We start from the raw sequence: 19,503 nt of genomic DNA, 5'->3' as shown, positions 1-19,503 counted from the left end.
ATATTTGTGGTTTTGTGTTTGCACAAAGTGCAAGAGACTCTCCTCTGCAACACACGCACAATTAAAATACAACACTACTTATGTTAAGGTATTTTAAAAACCTGTAAAAAGGCCACTAGGGTTTTAAAACCTTGAAGAATTAAAACAACAACAACAACAAATTGCACTCACCTACCAGGACAGAGAAACTTCAAGTTACACTGAGAAACTTGAATTTGGTAAACCTTCTGATACCACATGGCAGAGACCTTGTGACTAAGGATTAGTGATGTATGCATGGTACTTACCATTTCAAAGAGTGATTACAATCACTCCCTTGGAACGTGTAGGTCATCATAGCTCTTAAATCTCCTATTCCATTAGCAGCAATTCTAGGTACCTCAGCAGAATACCATCTTACACTTAAAACTGTCCCATAAATGTGGAGGAAGATGTGCATTATCCAAAACAGTTAATATCTCACAGGGTCCACGCATGAATGGCTTTCTCCTCTCATTCCATATTATTGCATCAGGTTGGAATCACAAATATATAAGAAGCCTAAAGAGATTTACCATAGATACTTTGTCCTACCTAAATAACTGTTAGCTGGAACAGGAACTAGATTCTTATCTTGGCGGCTCTCATCACCAACTTCGTAAGGCCCATCATCAAAGATACCCAGATCATAAAATGTCTGATTCTTTTGCTCTGCACGAACCACCCCTGAAGAAGTGAAATGATAAAATAAAAGCAAATGAATGGTAAAGGAGAAAAATAATAGATAAATAAATGGTTCCCAGCTAGCGTTAATTACCATGAATGAGATGGCAACTGCTGTTAAAGTGGGACAAATACAGAATAGCACATTGGCCTTTCAAAAGGCCATGAATTTTTAAGTTCTGTGTGACAGAACCTCATGCTACTCCATGGAGATGCCATGCAATGATCTGGAAAACATGGGATACTAAGACAATTCTCAACAAAAATACAGGACCACCTTGGTCATGAACCACTGCATTGCTTAATTTCATAAAGCCTCTCTTAAAAGGGAAATAAATACAAAAGATTTTTTTTTAAAAAAAAAAAAAAGGAATTTTACTGCTGAATTACGGCAAACAGAGGGGATATAATTAGAAAATATTATGGATATATATTTCTTGTTTATATTGATAACACTAATTGCTCACTAAGATGTGTGCTTCCCTTTTACTGACATGCATATTTAACATTTTGGCAAATAGGAACATGTTTTTCCATGATACAAAAGAGTACTTATCACTGATACGCTGTCAGAGCACTTCTCTGCAATTAAGGTAAAGCTCTGGACTCAATATGCTGTTTCAGCTTGGTCAGATTGTGTTGACAGGAACAGATATGTGGAAGATTATGACTTCAGGAAAGTACACCTTGTGCCAGAGCTTAACTCAAAGATTCTGCATGGTTCATATAGCAGGCACAGGTGTATGAGGGAAGATACCGTAATGGTTCAAGGATCAGATGTTCTGAAGGAGTGAAGTACTTACAGCTGTTGATGTAATGAAGTGCAAAGGGAAAAATAACTAAGAAAAAAGGCAGGGAAGGCCACTTACATGCTTTTCAATATAAAATAATGGAGAAAAATCTAACTTTTCCCCTCTAAGTTTTTATCTCCTACATGATACAGAGTCATTGTCTCTTAGTCAAACAAATTATCCATGGAATTTTACTTGAGTACAAATCTAATAATTTAGATACAAATGTATGTAGCTTTGGTCTGTTGTCTTCCTGCAGTCCTCCAATGTATAATCTGGGAAGCACTCCTATCCACAGATTTCACAAAGAATTAAGAGGAGAACACTGAAGGATAAACAAAGATCTCAGTGCAGCTATCTAACATTTGCTCAAATGCAGAAGAAAAGATTGGTCAAATAACTTTAAAATAATTCAGTAATTTGGTACAGTGCATAAGTCTCAAAGCAAGCCCTCAGTCCTATCATAAGATTATGACTAATAAGGGAAAAAACTGCTGTATGTACTAGAAAAGTTCTGTATCTGTTCATATGTAATCCATCAAAGATATTTAGAGGAACTTCAGTAAATTACTTTTATATAGGAGAATAGCATCTTGTCAAAACAGGGTAAAATCGTATGGTCCCTATTAGGTTTATTGCCCCTTCCCTCCCCCAAAAGGCAAAAAAAAACCAACAATTGAACCTTAGGATGCAATATTTGCAGAAAATCTAAGAGGAAATGGGAAGGAGGTATCTAGAGTTGGCAGGAAGGAAGCTAGATCATACCTTTCCAATTGTAAGTGCCTGGGGCACCAAACACAATATAATGATAGTCTCTAGTAAAAGTAGCAGCAACACCTTGCTGACAGGAACCAAACTTCTCATGGCCTCTTAAACGACCATCACAAAAACTCCACACTCCATTATCCATATCATCCTTAATAGTGAGATCCTGGCTCAGCACATAGCACCTTCCAATGATATCCCGGGTTTCCTGCACTGTGTTTACATACTGCCTTTTTTCATAGCGGTGTGCACATGTCTGCAAGATAGAAGAGATAATAAGTGATGCTTTCTGTATGTTTGTATGCAAATTAACAAAGAAGACTGGTCTCCACAAGCAATACTTCATGCTAGCAAAGCTGTAAATCTCCTTGGGGACTCACTCACGTTGCAAGGCAGAGAGAGTCCAGTGTTTCCTACAGGCAACATATGCAAAAGTTAGGCTTCTGTGGACGCAAGTCAGAACAACTGCTTCCTGGTCAGAGAAGACAGCATGGTTCTGTCTCTCTTCACTGTGAGATTTAGGATTTTTAGCCCTGAAACCTTCACTGATACCTAATTCCTCTTTTTCGAGAAGCAAGGGGAGAACAACCCTATCTCTTGTAAGAAAGTGGCTGTCTCCCCACAGCTCTAATAGTTAAATAACTTAGGTGCTTGCACAAGACATGAGGAGCTGGTTTAACTACCATCCACCTGACGCTGTTCAAAACTTACCCCTTACAGGAAAAGTGCCATAGGTAGGATGCTGAAGTTTTTCTATGGAGGGGAGGGAAGGAGGAGTTGTTCCTAATTCCTATTGTTGATGTTCCACTATGGGATAACTGTCACTGGGGCAGAGAAAAGCAGCACCGGTGAGCACAAGCTGTTCTTTAACCTAGCTGTTAAGACTGTTCACCTGGGAACAGGGTTCTAATCAGATATGTAACACCAGGAATGAACCAGGCTGAGTGGCGTAACCACCAAAACCATTGTAAAAAGGTGGAATAATCAAACCCATTTGCCAGCAGCACTTTTTGCAGATATACATGTAATAGGTGTGTAAAGAACACAAGCATGCCAAGTTTCTCAGCTGACAGAAATTCCTTTCAGCTCCTACAAAGGTTTAAATATTAAGCAGACACCTCGCTGCTCCACACTGAGGTCACTGCATTACTCCTGGCCATGCTGAGAATTATCACGTACTGCCCAGCTGCACGGTGACCTTCCGGCTGCCCACAGGTCATCTAATAAGCACATTTTCCACTTACAAAGAAAAGTTCCTTCTCAGAGAAATTGCATCACAGACAAGATGGCATTAGCTGGTAAGGAATGATTAACAGTTCCCTTCCAACTGCTCTCCCCCCCTTGGGTTCTCAGTCAGACTGGAGCAAGATATTACTGACTCCACATCCTTAAGTAACTCCAGAGCCGCACTCTAAAGGAGCTTTACTCCAGTTTTTGAAGCAGTGAGGCTAAGCTGCAAGGATATAATTAGATGGAAAGCTACCCTGCACACCCATTTTATGGTGTATCCTGCAGCACCATGAAAGATGAATTTAATTGAGAAAGAGCTGTTAACATACAAAGATAACATTATCTGGTAAATCCCCAAAGCTTTTTCTATCTGTATTGTATAAAATAGCTTGTGTCATCGCTTGTACAAACCCTTACTGCAGCACACTCTCACTTTTAAGTCCCAGTGCAACAGCCAGAGCTACATTAATACACAGGAGCCAAATACCCTCATTAAAATGTAAGTAAGGCTGATCATTCCAGACAGCAGGCTGATGATAGACTGCTACTTTTAAAACTTTATCACACTATTTTTCCCTATTTCTGTAGTAAGTGGTGTTTAAAAGAAACAATACATGACACAAAATTGGACACCTTGAAAATAAAACATCCTATGTTGTTATCAAGATTATAAAGGAAGGCTAACTCAGAGTTTGAAAAATAAATTTAAGACTTTTACAATCTCAAGGATCTTATTTTGCTAGGGAGACATTTCAGTCCTTAACTCTAAAAATCACAAGAGTATAAGAAAAGAAATTACCTTTCAGAAAGCTGCACAGAAATGTAGACCATTCAGAACATTCACTGTAGACCCAGAATGGTTTTGTAAGTTATTCCTACAGACTTACCACCACATTTCCTCCTGGCCCCTGACTTTGGACAGTTACACCCATCCATTGGTCTTCTTTACTCTCCGTCCGCGGGTCAGCTGCAAAGCATCACAATACAGTTTTAAATACTAACTTAACTTTTTTGTCTCTGTAAGGAGCTTCATACAGTACATAAGACAGTCTACAGGTGGCAGTGTTTGCACATTTTATCACTGAAAACATCCATTTTATTAAGCACTTCTAGCACATTGTGTCCTGTCCTATCAATTTACAAAACATCCAAATCTAGCCAAATTTATGCACCTTATGCTACTTTAGCAATTAAGCTACAGCTTATTCCAATGCACAGTAAGTTATGTACAAATCCACAGAAGTAACTTACACGCTGTCTGTGGAAAGGACCCCATCAGATAAGAAAAATCCGACAACTGTTTCAATCCTAAACAGAAGCACTGAAGAACTTACTTTCCTCATCAAATACGACACGTGTGCAGTGTGTATTTGAAGACGTGATGTCACAGCTGTACAGCCCTCCCGTTCTGTTGGCTTGTTGGGATGGAAAGGCTTTTTCCCGAGGAGCTCCAACCAGCAATCTGCAGGGAAAGAGAATTCATTTCAAGGGATCTGCAGAGGCAGTATTAGAAAAGAAGGCGGCAGCAGAATTAGGGAAGTGTTTTCACCATGTTACTGGAGGTTTGATGTGCAAACATTTGGAGATGAAGGAAAGGATGCAGTGAATACAACTGTTTTCAGAATCTCTTCTAGTTTTACACCAGTCCTGTGCCACCATCCCCCATGAGTATTATCACAAAATAACCAGTAGACATCTTTATTTGCTCAACAAGAGTTTTCAGCCAAAAAATTAGTACTTCAGATATTTCTCTTTGATAACTCACACACATGCAAAGCACAGCAACCTCTCAACTTGCTAACTGAAACTGATAACAACCAGCATGCAATAACAGCACCACAACTTGCAGAAGAAAAAAAAAAAAAAAAAAAAAAAAAAATCCCATTCAGCTGAAAAAATGAGGATCAGAGAACAATGTATAGATAGGTACAATATAGTAGGTACAACATATAGATAGATGGATAGAAGCTGAACTGGACTCTCTGAGCTTACTAACATTGGTGAGATCTCTGCCATTACAGTATAAAGGAGGGCAGAGCCTGGACTACTGCTGGATCCACAAATCTCAAAGAGGAACGTGGACCCTCTTTAAGACTTAAGCTGTAGACATTTGCTCTTGAGGGAGAGCTTTTTCCACATGCTTTGTATCACCTGTGGGGCACTGCACATTGTTGTACCTCAGAACATTTTGTTGTTTTTTAAACTAAAAACTAGATACAGATTTGTTCATATCTAACCTACACCAATACAAATATTTTTGTTATTATGAAAACATTCAGTGTCACTAAAATAATAAGACACAAACCAAAATTGATGCATTATGAGAGAAAAACATTTTTAAAAAAAAAAAGAAAGTTCCATGTGTATTGCGAAACAGCCTTTTTTTTGACCACTTTTATATAAAAAATCTCCGTAATTTGCCCTCACAAAGGCAACCCCCATTTGAATGATGCAACTTCCAGATAAAACATTTGCTTTTGACAGATATACATGCAAAATCAGGACACAAAGTTTGGGTGGATTTTGTTTTAAAGTGCTTCCTTCTTTTCCCCCTACGTATGTCTGGCACATTTTTCAAAGATTTCCTCAGAAACGTTGCATTCATCGCAAGAGTGTTTAATCCAAACAACCACGCTTTTGGAAAGGTCATTAATAACTTCATTTTCTAATTTTGGCAATAGTGCATTTAACTCTAATCGCTTAATTCTTTTGCAAATAATTAGTTTCTGAATTATTCCTAATGTGATAGTTATTCCTATATTTTATCCTCAGTTGTTACCTCTATGGAAAGACAGATGACAGGGGCTTTTTTTTTTCTTCTCGTTTTAAATGTTAACAACCAGAAGTTTAAGACAGCAGAGGTACTTATTTCCTAACTCAGAAACTTTTATTATTTCTATTTTTTTTTCCATTCAAAACCTGGGAAGTAAAATGATGCACCAGATTTCACTTCCAGAAATTTGATCAGAAACCTTTTGTTTCAACATTCTGAGCACAACTAAAAACTTTGGTCTTCTGAAATACTTCTTTTGGTTAAATTCACCAATTTACATACTACTGATGGCAAGAATGCTAGATGAAGATAATATCCTGCTCTTTCCTATGGGACAGCTATTCCTCATATCCTCCCCCTAGCTAAATGATACCTTTTATGACATACCATGACAATATGACTGTAATCTTGATGACAAAAGGGAGACTTGTAGAGGCATCAGGGATAAAGAGTTTAGCCAACAGAAAACAAAATGGAAAGATGCCACCTGACAAAAGACAGCCACAACTTGCTACAGCATCTCAGACGCCTGCTGAGGTGAACAGCTGAAAAATGCAATGCTTCAACCTTTGCTACATAGAGGTGTCAATACAACTACACAGAAGTGTCAATACAACATGATCTCCAAAGGAAACTGTTACCTTAGATTTTTCCCTGTGCCCATATCGCAAGCCCAAATTTCAATTTTATTATTTTCCACTGTAAAAAAAAAGAAATTCAAAGCAGATTAATTTAAAACCCTCCAGTCTTCAAAGAAATGTTGTCAGGAATGCTGTCATTAGTCTTCAAGGCTCACAGAACACAAAAATCTCGAACCCTGCTAGATACCTCACTGCAAGTCTTTATTCACAAAACAATCCAATGCACAATGCACAATCCAAGCACATGCTGTGAAGAAACTCTTGCAAAGGAGTAGATCAATTCATTTAGATAGTATGGTAAACACTAACATCTATTTTCAAGTAGCAGCTAAAGAGGTATTAAAAAGTGGAGTACCTCATTTGCACTTCTTTACTACATACCTGCCCCAAATGCCACAGTAGAGTGGACTAAACTTACATACACTTCTAGATTCTGCAAGACAAATTACTAAAGAAGATGAGGATTAGACATTATTATCAATATTATTAGGAAATGTAAGAAAGTCACATTCATCTAATCTTTCACTGAATAAATCAAGTAAAATATATAAATCCTTTGTCAATCATATTTATACTTGTGACCAATGGAGCTGCTGTTCACCTTTCCTACTGCTCAAGCGTTAATCTGAAAAAAAATATTATAGAAGTTAAATTACTTAGTTTAAAACTAAGCGCATGGGAATGAGAAAGTATGCACAAAAGCACAAAGCTAAGGGCGTATGACATGGCTCCATACGTCTTTGTGATTTTCAGCATGCCATCTGCAGCCCAACTGAATCAGATTATGCACTGCCTGTAAGAGCTGCGCTACACGCTCAGCTGAGTCCTTCCAGACTGAGGACGCATTCCAATCATTACTGTATTGCTACTTTTTCTGCTCTAATAGAAGAATTTTAATCAAGTTTCAGCTTATTGTGCCAAAAAGCAGGTTCAGTTCTCCTGCAGCTATGCACGTTCCATTTTAGCCTTCTCTGTTGCAAGCAAAACCTCTTCTGCAAAAGGAAAGAGAGAAGAGGGGGATGAGGAGGCGCCTTCCTAGATATCACCATCTCCTTCTATTAGCAGATAAAACACTGAAATTAAAGCCAAAGAACTTCCTTTGCAGATGAAGACTGGCAATAGTAAGTTCTTCATTTTTCCCCATCATAATATAATCATAATATAATTCCTTTTATTTATTGTAACTTCTCTCTTACGGTGTGCACATGCTACACTCACAACGTTGTAAGGCCTGAATGCCCCAAAATTCAGGCTCCAGAATCTGTAATGGTTGAAAGACTGCCGAGTCAGTTGGAGATACATACCCCCAAGACTCCAGACTGTGAACATTTTACTGAGTTTTCTGCCCATGGCAGGCTTGTTTCATTACTGTGCAGATAAAAGAAGCTCAGCCATAAAACATACTGAATGTAAATGCTTTTCAGCACCAGTTCCTGTTGGAGCCTGAGCTTTTTAGGAGCCAAAAGGCAGACCAAAAAAAGGACTATTCTTCATGTAGATTACAGAATCAGATGCTTATTACTTTAATCCTGATCTTCCCCATTTATCTTGCTTAAATACATGCTATAAACTGATTAGATTTTCCATGAGCCAATCAGACTGCATGAGCATTAAGTGAACTTCTATTAATATTTCATTACGGTACCCCAAATAAAAATGCCACTTCTATAGATTAAAGAACTGTCTAACAAGTGACACTGCTGGAAAAATGCAGAATCTCTCACACCCTGGCACAATGCTACAATGCTCTTTAACTCCAATTATACCCCATAATTAAAACACACACTTTCCAATTTCGAACTAAAATTCTAATCTCAGACCAAATACATCAGTCCTGTTGCTCTATTGGCTAGAATTAGATTAATTATTGCTTTCTCTTAATTACCTCTATGGAGACAGTGGTAATAACTGAAGTCCCACTGACAATTATGAGCATCTGCTGGCTGCCAGGGACAGATTTACTCCCTTACAATCCCAGATTTGTGGCCAAACTTGAGATAACCGCACAGGTAGAGCTCCAGGCCTGCACATGACACCTATTTAACTAATCCACCTCAGTGAGAGGCAGTTCTTGCTCAGGTGGGCTCTGCCTGCACTGTGCAGACGCTGCATGACCACAACCTGCCGTCAGGACAGGCCCGAGCCCTTGCAATGGGACCAGCGTGGTACCGTGGCCCCCAGCAGCATCCCCGCCTCACTGCAGCACCCTGCTGCCTTGCACCTGGGCGAGGCAGCTGTGTCTTCACCAAAAACAGCCCAACGGAGGTTTTAAATCCAAAGCAAAATACACCAGAAACAGCTTTCCATTTTAACAAGCAATAGAGAATACTAAGCAGTAGGGTGCAGATCCGAAGTCCTCTCAGCTTTCATCGGTAACTTGTGACTTAGTAGCTGGCTGTGGCTGCAATATCCTTCTTGGGTAATGAAAACGGCAGTGGGACTTGGAGCAGTTTCTGCTCACAGCTATCTCAGGTCCCTCCAGTACTGTCCATGAAACCACCCCTTGCTTCCTAAAGGAAAGCTGCAGTTAAGGTGAGAAAACCGTATCAAAGGCAACACGGAAGACCTCCAAGCGCCTTCAAGTTCTCCTCTCACTCTGCAAGGAATTCTTTTCCTCACTTACAGCCTGGAACTTCCTGAGGACATCGTACAGTTTTCACAACATACTTCAAAGAAGAAAAGCTGTCAGCAATTCATTGCAATACCTCTGGAACAAACACTAACTGAAAAGAAAACAAGTCAAAAGGAAGAAGAACATCTTTCAACATTTTTGGCAAGAAAATCTTGTTCATCAAAGGAAGAGGCTTCCATTGGGTAAATTACATTTTGATTTAAACAAATACAAAAAAATACCATGGTCTGCACTGAGCCCGGCTACTCTATCTTCCAAAACTTTCTTCATTCCTTAAATTCCTTTCTTTTCTGCAGTATCTTCCGCCCCAAACAAGGCAGCCCATCTTTGCCATCCTTTCTTTAAAAGTAGTAGCAATATATTAATAGTGCCAGCTCTGAGCTTTAACAGACTGGAGTAGAAATCACTGACAGTGTTTCCTGGGTAACTAACCATTAGCCATTTCCACAAATAGACAGAATAAAATAGTCAGTGGTGTAAGTAATTTCCAATTTTGCAACCTTCGTTGAGCACAAATGTCCAATTTAAGGTTGCTATTCTCAGATAACAATGCTGCCACTGCAGACTCTGCTCCTCATTGTGTTTTCAGAAAGACTCCATCAACACAAGGGGGGCGAATCTGGAAAGCAATGAAGCTAAATGCTGTGAAACTTCTTCCATTCCTGGCTAGACAGATAGACTCCTGCATCCTTTTTCCTCCCACACACTCTCCAAGAGTTTAATTCTGTTGATCGAAACAAAGAAAGTAGAGTAACAACCACTAACTCATATTTGGATTAAATTTGTGCTACCAAATCACCAGTAACACTGCCTAGATATGTACCCAATGTTTAAAACCTCCAGGCAGAGACCACTGCTCTCAATGCAGACATCTGGAGTGCCTTCCACGGGATGGATTTCCAGAATTCAAACTTTAGGAAAGAGGAGGATGGAAGCACTAAAACATGGAGTGTTTCAACATAACTGGAGCTGGTCAATGGGACAGACGCTGCATTTAAATCCAGCTGGCACCACCTCTGCTTTGTGCCTGGATCTGGCTTCTACCAGTAGTAACACAGACAAGACAGGAGCACCACAGACTCATTAGCACAGAGATGTCCCTCCACATACACAGGCAGTTAATGGGAACTGGAGCCGAACCAAGGGATCAGGCTTCTCAAAAAAAAACGCCCCTCCCAGCAAAACGCAGCCAGAAACTGTGTGAGTAGGGAGCTTGTTCGCAATGCTTTTTACAGAGATACCCATCATTCCCAGGCTGCTGTTAACAGCTATTTTAAGTGACGGATGATTCTCCTAAACCTGCTACTCCACAGTTGCATTTTCCTACTAGCATTGCAAAGCCATGGCCAAGGACACCATCAATCTCTGTTGCCCGGAGGCTTGGCATTTAAAGGACTGTGATTTTCGTTTTATTAGTCCAGCCTTCTTCAGGAAGCAGATTATGACAGGAGCTAGGAAAAGAAGCCAAAAGCAGCACAAGGACCAGGGCAAGCTACAAAGCAAAACTGGAACTACAAAGCTACCTGTTGTTCTGGAAAGGCCACTAATTAGTGACTTTCTGAAGTCACATGGAAAACTAAACACTTTCCCCTCACAGTCAAGAGCTCAGTCTATATGGATTATTTTTTTTTTTAGCAGATCTCATTTACATTGGTAGAAAACACTTTTTCCCTGGAAAAAAAAAAATGCAAGAAACCGTCTGTTCTGTTCCAAAGTCCTATTTCAAAATAGTTTTCCATTTTGTACACTACTGTCTTGTTGTAACTAGGATATGCAACACATTCATTATGTCAAATCGCATGTGAAAACTGTATAATAATACAGTTTTAATTTCTCCCTTACAAACTGTACTTTCCCCCAAATTTGAAAAAATGAACTATGTCTCATGCTAGGAATAGACCTGGTACTATAAGTGATACCATAAAACATTTATTAGATTGTTTTATAATTAATATGTGATAAAATGATAAAAGAGTCTTAAAAGGGATTTTCACCCAGATTTTGTAATGTGGTGGTGGTGCCTGTTACTGCATGAAATCCTCTCAGTAATATGGTGTTTAACTCAAGAAGTGACAATGTGCTGCTTAAGGAAATGCACTTGCGAGTCAAGGTCCTGGCACTTGGCTCCCAGCCCAGCCATTGCTCCCAGCCACCCTGTCCACATCAGGTGCAAATCCATGCAAATCCCACCGTTACCTGGAAGCAGCTACCATGCATTGAGGTGCAACAGCAGAAAGACAAGCTAGCAAGAGTGGCTGCAATAAAGCAGTAGTAACCCAGACATCCCAGCTAACACAAGCACATTGAGTCAATTTTCCATCCCTGCTGCTTGCTGCTGTTTCACACACCTTCCCCACACTGGAATCTGGCTCTTGTGCCAGCTACCACCCAAAAACAGGGCTTCTGGTCCAGCGCTGCCTGAGCTCCTCCAGCAAAATAGGCTGGTAAAGAAGTGGCTCCTGCCGCCGGGCATGCCCACTCTACAGGCTCTGGTACTCAGGAACTTCTGTAACTGGAACTTCTGTAACTCAGGTCTTCTGTAACTGGGCTGCTGGCCACTCATACCACGTAAAACTTCAGAGTTCAGATTTACACTTCATCTCACTTGTAGTACTCTCACAATATATACCACCTCCATTTGAACTTCAAAGAAATACAAGGAGTATCACATCATTTGCTAGGTAAATGTTTTAGACAATGAACATGAATACAGAAACAATTGCTCAGACTTTTTCTTTTCCCAAAGAGCAATCTGAAAGAGCAGTGCTCCCAGTCAGCCTTCGAAGGCAGTGTTTGTTAGAAAGGTAACAACCATAACAGGCATATACTGTATATCAACATGCCAAAAGCCATTTAAAAAAATGCAGCTTTAATGCTGCACAGAACAAGTATTTGGGTTGAAATGTCATTCCTCTATTTATTTCACTGAGTGAAGTATATCAGTTCCATTTAAGACCACAATTAAATCATTAAAAGGCATGAAGGAAATACAGTAAGAGGGATGGACATCTCATGCTAGAATCCATGGGCTGCAGCTACTACCCTCCATGGCCCTACATAACATGAAAAGCACCTATTTCCCAAGCTCACAGAAGCCATCATTCCTTTATCAGTCCATCCACTTTGTGAGACACTGCTCCTTCTCCTCCACCTTCCCCCTGCTCTCTCCCTTAATCATAGCAGGGGGAGCCAGACCTCTTGCACTAGATACACAACCACAGAAACGGTGATATGCGATGCTGGCAGATTCACCATCTGATAAAAGTTCTTCTCCTTGTTCAGCTAACACATACCAAGCTCATCCATGCGAGACCAAGCCAAGAAGCTGTGCCCTGAGTTGCAGTGTGCTTTGCCAGCTGCCAAAATAAGCCCGAGACACCAGAGGCACATACCTAGGGAGCAGGCTGAAAGGCTCTGTCCACAGCGCGCAACCATGTGTCTAGACAAGGCATGTACTTTCTCCGTACATAATCCCTAATTAGTATTTCAGAGGATGAGTATACAAACTGCCAGCAAACACAAAGATAGCTGAAAGTCACTTGCACACTAAAGCAGAGAGCTGAAATAACCCCTTCGTCTTAAAACCATCATAGTCCCATGTTGAATGCATGCAACAGCATCAACAATTATGTAAGCTTTTCTTCAAGCCATGAACTTAATCACAAAAGCAGATGTGTCACTGAGCAAATGTACTGACTGACATATCCCACCCCTTCAAACCAACTGAAAACACAGGCATTCACATCACTTAGAAGAATGTCAATCCAACAAGGTATTTTTTGTAGGAGAACCAACTTGTACATCAAAAGGAAATGGCCCAACAGCTGGGACTCTTAAGGAGCCTTTTCTTATATTACATGCAGATGCTGAACCATTGCTCAAATACAGAAATAAATCTTATGTTCACAGTAAACTTCTCCCTACACAGATCTGTGGAGGACATTATATTTTACTACAAGTAGGAGTGTACAAACAGGGAGAATTTCAACAAGCTTGCAAAATCTCAGAACAAGATTTTTCTGTTTGCAAAATAACTTACATTTCAGACTATGCCAAGAAACCCACTGCATTCGCTACAGCTTCATCGTGCTCCCCCTCCACATGCACACATGGCCTAACTTTTACATGCCTCCCCTTACCCACATATTTTTTTTTTTTTTCTATCTTCCACAACTTTCCACTTTCTCACTTGAGAACCTGGAATAATTATTTCTTTCAGGAATCTTTAACACGCTATTTTCCTGCAGGCAGAAAGTTGTGCAAACAGTACTTCAGATATTACTAGCACTGGATCTGACCCGACATCTAGAGAGGATTTTTCCAGGACAGGCAGGAATACAGTATGGCTGGGAAGAGAGAAGAAACCTAACTCTTCAGCAATATTCTGGGGCCAGACTACATAATTATCAAACATTCTCTATCAGAAAAACAAGCTGAGTGGATGAAGAGTTTACATGGACTTGCACAATTATGCCAGATTGTTAGTAGCTCCTACAGCAGTTGCTCACGTATGAAAAAATAAGAAACATGTAGCAAATTTATTTTAGCATCTTAGCCAAGAAAGTAACGTGGTTTTCACTTAAAGCTGTTCCATGCAAAACAAACATGGCCAATTAAATACGATCTGTTTTCATGCACGCTGCTAAGCACAGCCCAGAGAACACCAGCAGATTTAACCACGATGTAGTTTCAGCAGCACTGATAACAAAGCACGAGACTGACTAGTCCTTATGACACCCTTACAAAAGTAATGCAAAAAGAGCTACAAGAAAAGAGGGACCCAGAAAATTCAACTACACATGAGGACAACGTGCTTGCTATCAGCAACAGCTGGCTGCCACTTTTGAGCACTTCCAGGATAAACATGCATTTCCCTCAGACCTTTGACCTGGGCATGTGCTGCTGAGCAAACAACCTCGGGCATTACAGGCACCAGTTGTTCCCTGTGTATTTTCAATCTTGTTCTACTTTATTTCTTAAAGACCTATTTTATAGGCCTACTTTTGAGGAGGGTATCAATGCCAACTGAACCAGGCAGAAGCTAAACACATTTATCTCCATTTGAAAAATTGCCTTGGCAATCTTCACTGAAAAGGAAATGATGGTAAGTGTCTGTCAGAAATTCTGCCATTCCTATGGACACTGTCAGACTATGTCAGCAAACTCAATTAATAAAAATGCTAATAGCTCCTATTTGCTGTTCCTTGTGTCTCAAGGATCCACAAGGATCTTTGAAAGAAGATAACAAATGCAAAGACAAAAACAGCTGAAAAGTAACCTAGAAGCTCACACTAGCTGGCAGCAAAATCCAGCGTAGGATCCATAAATGTTACCCTAGAGGAGCTCGAGAACATTTATATGCTATAGATTGCATTTAGACAGGGAGCATCTCGTGAACCACTCTTGCTTCTATTCATGACCCTGGGGAACTTCTCCCTTCCAAACACAGCCATAACATCCTCACACACATTATTACAACTGCTTAAAGGAAAATCAATATTAGGAAATGACATTTTTAGATACAGTTCTGTATCAGGAAACAAGAAAAACCTCCAACACTCCAACAGAGCCAAACACACCCAGGCCATACTAGCAAATGCTCCCAAAAAATCACAATTTGAGAACCAGTATTTTGTATCTTCTACTATCATTTCAAAGCCATACAAAATGTACTCTCTGGTACTTCACAGGGGAATACATATGGCCTGATCTTTAAACTAAAAGAAGGTACAGCTCTATTTTTTCCCCAATGCAATAGCTTTGGAATTCTCAAAGTAGTCCTAACACAGGCAATACTGTAGATATCTTAAAGCCAAGGATAAAAGAATACAGTATATTTGACGCTAAAGTCACAAAGGGAGCTTTATTAACCCATGTTTCAGTTCACTTATGTTTAATATACTAATGCTCTTAAAAATGGAAGTAGAACTTACTTCTCCACATTCACTTTTGGTTTTCTAGGTTATTATTGTCCTGACATTACTTTCAAAGCAGCAACTTGCTTTTATATATCTCAGTCAACAATATATAATACTAATAAATACTTCCAGATCATTTTGTATACTTTTTACAAATATTCCTATCTTTTACTGTAACCTACCATTGCTAAGTACCACTATGAGGCATTAATTTTCTAACTACATTTCACAATACAGACCACCATGTACTCATTCAATAATTCGGATTTTTGCTTGTTTTTAACAGGCATTTGCCTGATAGCCTAATCTCAGTCTTGTTCTTTCTGCAGAGTATGTGGTATTCTTACAGTTACAGCTAGAATGATCCACCCATCCCAGGCTGGCTTTGAAACACTCAAACAACAGATGATTTTAACTGAAGTTCTTCTGAAAGGAATGAGGTATTTTGTAAAAAACTTTAGGAGATTACATTCCTTACAAAATTGACACGTGGCACTTGTGGAAAGGGTTTTAGGTAGAGTCCAACAGAGAAGAAGAACAGCCCATTCTAGCTGTTGACAATTTGCTGCTGTAATATGCCAGGCAACCCAATACACTAATTTGGGAAATGTTCTGTTTTACTTTGTGGAGAATCCAGACAGCAACAAATTGGATTGCTAAAACCATTATTCTCTGCTTGCTATCATTCAAGAAAAAGCATATATGAGAAGGCAAGCAACCTGTCTTAATTCTGCCTAAGTTTATCTTTGTTATTTGCAAATTAACAGTAGCAGCATTAGTAAAACATACTACAAAGAAAATTGCACTTGTCTTAGCTTGTGCTGTAACCATGATTTAGTCATCTTCTTTATTCCTGGATATCAGGAAAAGGTTCTTCAAGGAGAGGGTAGTCGGGCACTGGAAGAGGCTCCCCAGGGAAGTGGTCATGGCACTGAGCCTGCCAGAGTTCGAGAATCGTTTGGACAGCACTCTCAGTCACATGATCTGATTTTTAATATACATATATGTATATATATTTATTTATTTGGGAGGAGGGGTGTCCTTTGGGGACCCAGGAGTTGGACTCAATGATCCTTGTGGGTCCCTTCCAACCCAGATATTCTATGATTCCTATTTTACAGTTAAAGAAAAAGAAACAATAAACATTATAAACTACATAGAGATTTTTGGATGAAAAAGTTTATACAACTGCAGAATATTTATTAAAGGGCAGCTGACAGAAAAGAGACTTCTAAGAATCTCAGATAATAAAAATTGGTTAATTAAATGTAAACAATTTGATAGTTACACTACAATGATTTACATTTGTCTTGTACAGTTAACAGATCAGCTCCATCCAATAGTCCAGGTACAGACCTGGTACAGACAGTGCCAATGTTTCCAAGGTAGTTGCAACACAGACTATTTATTACCTCCTGCCAAGGTACAAGACATTTTTCTAGTAGACTGTAACAAAAAGGGCATGAATTAGGACTACACAGATGAATTATGTTTAACACCAGACAATACAGTACGTACAATCCCACATCAGGATGAAGACAGATCCATTCCTGATGATGGGAGGGTTGCCTTGTGACTTATTCTTAAAACATTTGACAGCTGAAGGAGTCTTACTCACCATCAAGTTAGTTAGCACAAGAGTGAAATTGGTACAGAAATTATAGCATATCTTCTGACAGTCACTCTGGCACAGCTGCCTCTCTGTGCCTGACACTACCAGTACACTTCATCTCTGTGCACACCTGCTTAAAAGGTCTTTGCTGCTCTCCAGACCTCATAAAATTTGGAAAATTAAAACAGATACCAAAGGAAAACTACATCCTCAAAAAAAAAAAAAAAAAAAAAAAAAAAAAAAAGCTGTATATGCTGTATTTCAAGCTTCCAGCTCACAGATAATGTAACTACACAGTGCTCACTTAAATGCGCCTGTTGCAGACGGACTCCTGGGAAGCCTGCTCCAACCCCTGATGCCCTAGAACAGAGCAGCACAGAAAGTGTGTCATGCATGCCACATACTTCAGATATTTGAATGGCATCCTCCTACACCCTCCATCTTGGTCAACATTCTGTCTCCCTTGCTTCCTACCCTTCTGTAGCCAGTGGGGTCATGTTTTAAGTCTGAAGAGCACCAGAAATATTCTCGTGCCAGCCTGTAAGACCAGGAAATCAACCAGCTTCAAGCAGCTGTTTGTCAGCTGAAGGCTTCAAGATGCCAGCACTGCACAGAGCCTCGATTCTTTGCCCAGTGTCAGCCTACAGCTGGCAAGCAGAACATAGCAGGCAGGCAGCATGCATGCCCTGGCACCCACGCCTCACTGCAGGCTCCAGGTGGATGGAGGGAACTGCAGCAAAAATACTTCTCTACCTCAATCCCACCTCCGGTTTTAGAGACAAATATTAAAATATATTTCAGTACATTCACTGCTGTAGGCAAGCTGACCTGTATGATGGATACGATGAATTCTCCTCCACACACCATATTTAAAACAAACAACATGAAGTTTTACAACTCCTTTTCACAATGGAATATTTCATGGACAGCTTCACTGAAGACTAAGTCAGATGTGCACAAACAGGCTTGTCTACTTTGAGCTTAGCCTGAAAAGCACGGGAAGAGTAGTTTTTCCAACTGTGAGCCCTCCCCCAGCACTTTTCTGCCCATTTTTCAGACACAATTAAGCAGCATTATCAGGACCCTCAGCCTCTGCTCAAGAACAAGACAATTTGTCAAGGAGAATGCTTTTCTTTGTCCTTAACTCGCATGTTGTGCAGCTCATTAGTTTTCATTCAGATTAGCGAAGAGAAAAGCCTTCTCCTCCTTCCCGAGATCAAGGTCTGCCCCTGCCCGTACCGTGTTGTACAGTACAAGTCTAACCTTGCTAGTTTTAGAGGATGTAAGATTAACTTTTCAATCCTGTTCCTGTGATGCATCTGATACTTTAGCTGAAAGAGAGTTCTCTGTGCTAGCATATGCTGTGCTCATCAGGGTTGACTTATACCTTAAAATTATTTAATATGAACTATTTGGTATATTCAATCCGCTGAGAAGGGGGCGAGTACAACAGACTTGGATCAGAGGAGCTTAAAGTGATTTTGGTTAATTGAGCCATTACTTCTATTTTAATGTTCTTGCAAGGGCTTGGCAGGTCTGCATTTGACACTGAGTGGCAGCTTACAGAATGCTCTTCTCTTTCCAAACACACAGCCTGAAGAGAGATTAATTTGTGCTTCCACAGATTCACATTCACCCCATTCATACTTACTGAGATACTTAAAAATAAGAAAAGTATAAATCAAAATGCTTCTAAGCCTGTCATCACCTCTACCCTACATATTTTATGCTTGAGCAACCCCACCAAACCAAAGAAAGGGTACCTCTTACATTAGAAACTGATTCATCAGTCTCAGCAAAGGCAAAAACTTAAAGCTATGATACCAAGGAGTAGTACCAGGTACATGCATCTAACAGGAAGAGCATAACAATTTTATGAGCTTTTACTGAAGCTGATTGCCTAAGGCTGTTTCTCAAAGCTAGAGTCCGAACAGAAGGTTATTTATCACTGCAGACAAAAGTAATATGCTACAGTCCTTACTCATGGAAGGCTTACACTTGCAGAGCAATTCATTACTATTTTGCTAATTCTTAATAGTATCAATGTAACAGAAGTATCTACCACAGAGCTGAGTTAGATCCTTATGCACCTCTCGGTGACCATAAAAAAAAAAAAAAAAAAAAAAAAAAAAGTTGCTTTTCCAAGAGGTATGTGACCTCCCAAAAAAACAAGTTTCTCAAAGGGACGGAGGACTGGGAAAAGAAGTTTGCCGTTTACCACTTCGGAAGGCTGGCTCTACGCTATGAACATCTGTCATGCCAGTCAACACTGCAGAGTTGAATCTGCCAATGCACACAGCTGACGGAAGAGGACTGTGCTGTGGCTTATCTTCCCCGACACAGCCTTTTCAGAGCCACCTGGACTGAACTGTGGAAGAAGCACATTTTTCTGTGACCCATGCCTTGCAGGCAGGACGTACCAACGCAGCTACACGAGCA

General features: G+C 39.9%; 1 protein-coding gene and 1 long non-coding RNA gene across 5 annotated transcripts in view; one reads left to right on the top strand and one right to left on the bottom strand.

Moving 5' to 3' along the window:
• LOC118170338 overlaps window positions 1-19,503 on the top strand; it is a 57,200-nt gene that overhangs the window by 27,667 nt on the left and 10,030 nt on the right. The gene's annotated exons all lie outside the window — the stretch shown is intronic.
• ITGA6 (integrin subunit alpha 6) overlaps window positions 1-19,503 on the bottom strand; it is a 47,753-nt gene that overhangs the window by 19,576 nt on the left and 8,674 nt on the right. For all 4 annotated transcript variants that reach the window (XM_035332468.1, XM_035332465.1, XM_035332466.1 and 1 more), the window contains exons 2-5: window positions 4,823-4,950; window positions 4,376-4,455; window positions 2,259-2,514; window positions 574-705 (exon numbers count right to left, since the gene is read on the bottom strand). In XM_035332468.1, the coding sequence (XP_035188359.1) occupies window positions 574-705; window positions 2,259-2,514; window positions 4,376-4,420 (433 nt within the window). In that variant the 5' untranslated portion in view covers window positions 4,421-4,455; window positions 4,823-4,950. The remainder of the gene's footprint in view (window positions 1-573; window positions 706-2,258; window positions 2,515-4,375; window positions 4,456-4,822; window positions 4,951-19,503) is intronic.

This window comes from Oxyura jamaicensis, chromosome 7 (assembly GCF_011077185.1).
Source record: "Oxyura jamaicensis isolate SHBP4307 breed ruddy duck chromosome 7, BPBGC_Ojam_1.0, whole genome shotgun sequence".
NCBI classification, from domain to species: domain Eukaryota; kingdom Metazoa; phylum Chordata; class Aves; order Anseriformes; family Anatidae; genus Oxyura; species Oxyura jamaicensis.
Note: the sequence above shows the minus strand (reverse complement) of the source record. Positions and strands in the feature narration are given on the sequence as shown.